The following is an 8,637-nucleotide window of genomic DNA, read 5'->3' on the forward strand; positions in this document are numbered from 1 at the left end:
CAAAATGAAATCTCCCAAGAATATTATAGGCAAATTCCAGGGCTCCCAAGTCAAGAAACATATATTGCAAGCAGCCAAAAAGAAACAATTCATATATCGTGGAGCCACAGTCAGGATAAAAAAGATTTAGCAGCTTCTACATTAAAGGAATGGAGGGCTTGTAATATGATATTCAGAGGGGCAAAAGAGCTACCATTATAACCAAGAATCACTTACCCAGGAAAATCGAGTATAATCCTTTAGGGGAAAAATAGACATACAATGAAATACAGGACGTTCAAGCATTCCTGATAAAAAGACCAGAGCTCAGTAGAAAATTTGACTTTCAAATATGAGATGCAAAAGAAGCATAGAAAAGGTAAACAGGAAAGAGAAATCACAAGGGAACCAATAAGGTTAAACTGTTTATATTCCTACATGGGAAGATGATATTTAGAACTCCTAAAAACTTCCCCATTATTAGGGCAATTAGAAGGCATATACATGGACAGAAAACAAAGGTATGTGTTGAATGTGATGATATGATTATCTAAAAAAAAATTAAGTGATGAGAAAGAAGAATGCACTGGGAGAAGGGGAAAGGGAGAGGTAGAATGGAATTAATTATCTGACATAAAAGAGGTCTGAAAGAGATTTTACAGTGGAGGGGAAAATGGAGGAAGCAGGGAAGGGAGTATATGAATCTTACTCTCATCAGAACTAACTCAAAGAAGGAATAATATACACACTCACTTGGATGCAGAAATCTTTAACCATATAGGAAAGTAGGAAAGAAATGGGGTAAGAGAAGGGGGCGGGGAGCTGATAAAAGGCAGGGCAGTTTGGGGGAGTAAATGTCAGGAATAAAACGCTTTTGAGAATGGACAGGGTAAAAGTGGAGAGAGAGAGAGAGATTGAGAGAGAGAGAGAATAGGATGAACAGGGAAAATAAGATGGAGGGAAATACACATTTGGTAATCATTACTATGAAAAAAAAATTTTATAGTGAGTTTCTCTCATACAGACTTCATTTCTAAAATATATAGAAAATGGAATCAAATTATTAGAAATAAAAAAGCCATTTCTCAATCGATAAATGGCCAAAAGATATGAGCAGGCAGTTTCTAGACAAAGTAATCAAAATTATCTATTTTCATATGAAAAAAAATGCTCTAATCATTATTGATGAGAGAAATACAAATGAAAACAATTCTAAGGTACTTTAATTTTAAATTCTAAGGCACTTTAAACCTGTCAGGTTGGCTAATATGACAGAAAAGGAAAATGACAAATGTTGCAGAGGATATAGGAAGGTTGAGACACTAATGCACTGTTAGTTAAATTGTATACTGATTCAACCATTCTGGAGAGCAATTTAGAACTATGTCCAAAGGGATATAAAACCATGCATACCCTTTGACCAAGTAATATTGCTACTATGTCTGTATCCCCAAAAGACAGAAAAACATTAAAAGGAAAAGGACCTATGTGTACAAAAAAATATTTATAGCAGCTCTTTTAGTGGTGGCAAAGAATTAGAAAATGCAGGGATGTCCATCAATTGGGGAATGGCTGAACAAGCTGTTGTACATGATTGTGATGGAATTCTATTGTGCTTTAAGAAATGATGAGGAGGATGGTCTCAAGAAAACATGGAAAGAGACACGCAGTGACTCACAGTGAAATGAGCAGAACCAGGAAAACAATGTACACAGTAACAGCAACATTGTATGATGATCTACTATGAATAACTTAGCTATTCTCAGCAATAAAGTGATCCAAGACAATTCTTTAGGACTTATGTGAAAGGTTCTTTCCATCTCCAGAGAAAGAACTGGCAGAGCCTGAATGCAAATCAAAGATACTTTTTCTTTAATTTCTTTATTTTTCTTTTCTTTTCTTTTCTTTTTCTTTCTTGGTTTGTGTTTTATTTCACAGAATGACTTATATGGAAATGTGTTTTGCATGACGACACATGTATAACATGTCAAATGCTTGCCTTCTCAGTGGGGAGGGGGAAGGAAAGGAGGGAGGGAGAGAATTTGGAACTCAAAATTTGAAAAAAAAAGAATGTTAAAATTGTTTTAAAATGTAATTGGGAAAATAAGATATTAAATTACATTAAAAATAGCTGCCCTTTTCTATTTTCCCCAGCTTGCCTTTTTCAATAAGTAACTTTCTCCCCTTTTCAAACTTTATCATAAATGTTTAACTTTTCTTGGCTAGTATTGAACAACATACACTATGTTATGAATGTGTGTGTACACAGTAAATTTTCTGCCTCTGGATACTGGCTTAATTCTGTTGTGTTTTCATTGCACTTTTTTTCTTAACTAATTTATGTGCTGCTTAGATGATTAGCTGGTGACTCATCACTCTAAACAGGAAATTTCACTTTCACCAAAGACTTTGATCTCAGTTTCTCATTTCCATGTCTTGTTAGGCATGCCTATCTGAATTCTATTCTCAAACAAAGAAATTTTAACTTTAGTGGAGTAGGAGAAGGAAACAAGGTTATCTGAGCTTCCTGAGCAAACACAAGGGAGATTATATATATATATTTTAAAAAAATATGCAATAAATTTACAGTCACAGGACCCACTTTCTCCTTTGGTGTGTGAAGACTAAGCACCTAAAATGGAACCTCAGAGTCCTTGGTTCCTGGTGATTCTTTTTATCCTGGGCTTGTGCAACGTAGCTGGAGGGGAAAAGCCATGTAAGTAGAAAGTTGAGTTTACCAAAGGTTAACATAGGACCAAGTACATAGTAACTGCTTAATAAGTTCTTGTTGGCTGACTGACTGAAAGGTATGCAAATGCATTTTAGTGGGTCCCTTTTAATGGTGCTATTAATTTGTATGGCTCTTACTCCTGTTTTTCTTTATAAAGGAAGAGGAAATGAACATTAAGAAGTTAATCCAAACTGCCTTGATGCAAAATATCCTAAGATATGGCTACCTAGCTACTGAAAGATATGGTTTTCATGACCCATTCTCATGTAGCTTCCAGCCGCATGTCCTATGATGATTCCAGGTGGAAGGTGAGAAAGAAGGCCCTAAATAAACCTCTGGTTGACTTGCATTTCTCCATCATTCCTTTTCTTCACATTAATTAAACATTAAAAGAATTTAAGTAGTATGCAAGGAAGTAAAAGTAAAGCTAAATAGTGGGACATCTCAGTATCTTACTGGAGGCAGAGGCTGTCCACTCATTGGAGCAATATAATAGGCAAGTCAAGACCAAAAAATTAATAAATAAAAACCCAACAACCCACTACCCTGAACCTATGAATATTGTGCCAGGATTATGAGCTCCTATAACAATGGATTTTATCTTCAAATTGATTAAGATCTATCAAGACATCAGTCAGCTTACAAATGGAAGTTAGAGTTTGATTTTTTTAAATGTATGCAAAAATAGTTCAAAGAGCTAAGTAGATTTAACTTCTGTTTTGTACAGCTGCATGCCAGTGTTCAAGGATAGAACCAAAGAACAGAGAGAATTGTGGTTTCCCAGGAATTTCTAGTGAAAAATGCTTTGCTTCTGGATGTTGTTTTGATACTCAGGTCTTTGGAGTTCCCTGGTGTTTCACTCCTCTGCCAAAGGAAGGTAAGCCACATAGTCCGGTGAAGCATGACCATGTCTCTTTATACTCCAAACAACTGAAATATATAAAAACTGGTCATAAGGTAGAAAGGTTCTCAGAACATAGCATGGTTTCCATTTTTTAAACTCTGATTTATAGATTTTCACAAAAGAGAATTGTGTGCCACAGTTAACAAGTGTATATCAGATAACTTTGATTTATTCAATTAGGGGTTTATTTGCCTAATAACTTACTACTATTTGCCCCTTTAAAAAATCTCAGTTACTTATACAGCTCTATGAATTCCAAAAAACTTCTAAAGGTTAATGTAACCAGTTTACATGGTACTACTGTTATTGGCTTGGTTAAACTGAATTCTTAAAAAATTGGGAAAATTAGAATTTACTATTCTTAAAATTTTTATGATGGAAGGTTATTATCAGTTCATTAGTGCTAATATGAACAAATGAAATTCATGCCAATTGTACATATATACATATAGATATTTATACTTGATGATTATAGTTAGAGGTACTTATAACTCAGTCACATTCATAGATCCTCAGTTATATTCTCAAAGGGAATATAACTATCTCTCTATCTTATATCTGTCCTGGCAATGAAAATCTCTCTATGGATGCCTAATCCAGCTTCAGTTTTCTCCTAGGAATGAGAAAATGCACTTATTGTCACATAGTAACAATAGCCTTAAGAAAGACAAAAATATATTGGAGACAAATTACAATTTGCATGATATTCTGAAACAAAGGACAGTACTTTTAGCTATAATGATTTGTTCCAACTTCCCAAACCTATAATGATCCCAGTAAGGCATGGAATAAAAACTAATACATTCCTAATCTAATCAAGTTTCTTTCTCATTCCTTTAATCAAATTTCCAAAGATTCTGAAGAGTGTATCATGGAAGTAAAGGCAAGAGTGAATTGTGGGTATCCAGGAATTTCCTCAAAGACATGCAAAGCCCGTGAGTGCTGCTTTGACAATAAGATCCCTGGAGTACCCTGGTGCTTCCATCCTCTTCCTGTAAACGGTAATATATGTATGGATGTACGTGTGTGTCTGTGTATGTATGTATGTATATGTGTGTATACATACATACCAAGCAAACCTAAAAATTTCGGAGTTTTGACAAAATGACTTGAGTAGATAGGCTGGGGCTGGTGAAGGATGAAAGCAGTGCTCTACTGATACCAATGTCTGTAGTTATACTAAGAGTGTTTGCCTGTTTTCTTATTCATTCATCCTGGTGTTCTTTTTTAACCCTATGTAAATATATGCCTGTAGCTAAATTTTTTGAATATTCTCAATGGCTACAAATCATTGTCCTTTGAAGGTTGATCTTATTTTTGGAAAAATTGAAAATCATTCTGACCAAGTCTCATGTATAAAGTGGATGATTTATCTGGGCAATACAATTCACAAAATCCAAAATAAGGCACATAGTTAAGGTAAGATAGTAAGGACTCATTATAAGACAAAGAACCCAATTTTTTTTGTGTGTGACTCATAAGATATCTCTACACGTAACTCTCAAAGGAAGTTCCAAAAATCTATTGATCAGTGGCAACATCATTGGAATGAGTATTAGGATGACTTCCCAAAGAGAATTCTTTGAAGGAAACCTTTTATATGGTTAAGCTATGTTATGTATGTTAGCTTAAATTTTTGTCTTAATTTATGAGTCCATATTTCAAATATAACTTATAAATATCAGCATATCACCCAACATTATTTCCAATGAGGCCAATTCTGCCTACAGGCATTTGACTTATATAGCAGTGGGAGGAATGTTTTGATTTTGTCTGATATAAATTATCCTGAATTACACCGGATATGTGTGTATCATGCTTTGTAGCTTCATTTTTCCAACTCCCTCAGGCATATTGGGTTCCCAGAGGATAGCTGACATACATACATACATACATACATACATATATATATATACACACACACATATATGTTGTATGCTATATTCACTCCCAACCTTCTTTTGTAAGGAAAGGAGTTTCCATACTTTCATGGTTTCATGCCCTCCTTAATGTGAGTACTCCTGCCATAAACACAGATTGCAATCCATTGCATCTTCTGTGAATTGTTCATATCCTTCCATAAATTCTCCACAGGGATGCCACCCAATATTCTGTGGATCTTAACTTAAATACTTTGGCATGTTATGCACGCCAGCAAAGTATGTGTGCTGTCCATCAAATATCCCTTTCTTTCAGTACATGATTCCTCCTCTTGTTCAATTCTGGGACCAGTATATTATACATTTGAAGTGTCTGTGCAAGATAGATATGTAGGTGGACTAGTCCATCCAACTACACATTATATTGTACTCTCTTGTTTTATCCTGTGCTTTGGATAGAACACTGGAGATTTCTAATCTAGAAAAAGAAAGATCCAAGCTCAAATTTAGCCTCAGATGCTTATTAGCTCTGTGACCTTAAGCAAAACACTTAACCTGTGTCTGCCTCATTTTCCTGACCTATAAAATAGGGATAATAATAGCACATACCTTCCAGGGTTGTTGTGAGGATTAAATGAGACATTTGTAAAGCACTTAGCACAGTACCTGGAACATAGTAAGCACTTAATAAATACTAGCCAATATTATAATAATTATTATTATCATTATTATTGACTTAGATAAGTATAACTACTACCTGTATTATAAAGATATTTCTCTAGTAACTTAGCAAAGCATAGATACAGTTTTAGATCTGAAATAATGAAACTATGTCTATTGTCTTCAAGCCTGCCAGGTTAATTTTTCCTTCAGTCAATTTTTCTTCTTTGACAAATATTGGGACATGTCTATTTAAAGTTACTGTCCATCTTTTTTTTTTTTAATTCAGAAATAGTATACAAGAGGCTATTTACTTTTTAAAAAAACTTTTTTTTTGGGTAGAGGGAGGGACCATGACTATAATTAAATGACATTATCATAACTGCACTCCAGAAATTCTTTAGATAATTCATCTATGACCAAATTCCACCTGTAAAATGTATGTCACCAGACAACTGGTCAATGAAGGTGAACCACCAAGAGAAAATTTTGCTCTAAAATTTTGCTTTATTGCATGTAAGAATAATTATAGTCTTCAAAAAAGCAAACTACTTAAAAGATTTAAATGGGAATTATATGCCACCTGCACTCACAATTTATTATCCTTGATTTCTATCTCTCTTTTACTAACCATTTTCTTTAAATTTCCAGAATGCCATTATTGAACTACTGGCTCCAGAAAACTAATTTTCCCCATTAAATAGTTTGAGAAAAGAAGAAAACAAAACATGCACTCATCTTCCTAAATTTCATTTTCTGTAATTATAATAATTTGTCATGTATAGATTCAAAAATTTTGCCTTTTTATTCTTTTCAATGGTTGAGTACATAGCTTCTTTGAATAAAAAGTTTACTTAATATGTATTAAACTTTTGTTTGAGTTCTCCCATTTTAATATTTTTGTGCAAATTTCTACAACTCCTCTTCCTCCTTTATTATTTCTCCTCTTACTAGTCAATGGTAGTCTGCTTTTAAAAACATAGAGCATATTTTTGTGAGCATGATATTCCTAGAATATGGGTTCTTCCAGTATAGCTCTTTGATACAAAAAATACTGCTTCTGAGGTGATTAACACAAAACAATATGAAACATCTGCATGTATTAACTTTATATATCTAGTAATTGTTATAAAAAATTGACTCAAGAATAAGATGAATGAGGATGATGTTTCATAACACCTAATTACTTTACCAAATATATTATGGACAATATACTTTTTAAATAATGTAAGGCATCATTAATAAACTGTGGTGATGTTACAAAATCATTCAGACTAAATCAGACAGATTAAATTGCATTTTGCTTTATTATGACAGTATGGAATAATGACTAGAGATCAAACTTATGAGTCAAGAAGACTTGGATTTAAGTCTTAACTCTGACTGGAAATGAACATAGAGGTGGCCAATTTGTGGTTACATCCTAGCAAGAGACATCCTAGGTCCTAGGCTATGTACTGGGCAAGGAGCAGGAAAAGAAGAGCAGCAGTTGAATGCCTTTGACCCTGGAATGAGGTCCTAGATTCAGTCTTCAGGACAGTCTGAGGTCTGTAGCTAAGTGAGTAGGAAAGGGAGTGGGGAAAGGGAGGAAGTAGGGTAGGGAGTTCAAGGGGTAGGGACACCTACTATTCTATTGCTCTGAATTTGAAGAGCCTTCTGTCTAGGTGACAGAGTCTGGACCAACAGCGGAGTACTGAGGTTCCAGCAAGGGGAAAGCCTACAGTTGGATTACTCAGATTGAAATTATGGTCAGGAGCTGGGAAAGTTCAGACCAGGAGAGCAGTGATCATTCTCTGCCCTAAATCAGACAGCTTTGGGCAAATGTAAATTTTGCAGTGTGGAACTTCCAGGTCATGTGACCAACAAGATAGAAGACAAGACTTTTTTCTGATACTCGTGGTCTCTCTAATCTCTCCAAAATAGAAATTATGCACAAGATATAAAGCAATTTCAGCTTTCTCCATGGTTTAGGGCACTAAGAATTTTTATAAGGTAATAATCTGATGAACTACCAGCAAAGAAGACTAATCCCTAACCCCTAATATGCTCACTCAGCACCAACCTTACTCAAATAGTGCTACACAAGCTGAACTAGACCTGCAATAGAATTCAGTCCTACCTGCCTGCCTCCTCCCAGTGCCATTGAAAACCAACAGAGAGAAAGAACTTTGTCCTGCCTGGAACAACAGAGTGTCATTGTTCTGTGCTGCAACAGAACTCAATCAGAAAATTGAGGAAGAGAGAGAACTGGGAAGGGCACATATATGCAGTTGTGCAGCATTCCACTAAGCTTAATAGGAGGCCAGAATACCTATGGAGCCAAATCTATCCCCTGCCCACAAGTCACTTAGGCCAGTGAAACATGATTTGCCCAGTATGGAAAAATACTAGAAAAGGCTTTCAAGCACAGCCCCCAGGGAAATCCCAAACAAAGAGGTACAAGTGAGAAAATGAACAATTAAAAAAATTACCAAAGTTGTCAG

General features: G+C 35.0%; 1 protein-coding gene across 1 annotated transcript; it reads left to right on the top strand.

Annotated features, from left to right (window-relative positions):
* Positions 1 to 2,616: 2,616 nt before the first annotated feature.
* Positions 2,617 to 4,615, top strand: LOC114033858 (trefoil factor 2-like; the record flags this gene model as incomplete). The annotated part of the gene is made up of 3 exons (XM_027849473.1): positions 2,617 to 2,695; positions 3,438 to 3,587; positions 4,469 to 4,615. Coding segments are annotated over exons 1-3 (376 nt in total), but the record flags the coding sequence as incomplete, so codon positions are not given.
* Positions 4,616 to 8,637: the final 4,022 nt, after the last annotated feature.

Source organism: Vombatus ursinus, unplaced genomic scaffold (assembly GCF_900497805.2).
Source record: "Vombatus ursinus unplaced genomic scaffold, bare-nosed wombat genome assembly UNPS02007549.1, whole genome shotgun sequence".
Lineage (NCBI taxonomy): Eukaryota > Metazoa > Chordata > Mammalia > Diprotodontia > Vombatidae > Vombatus > Vombatus ursinus.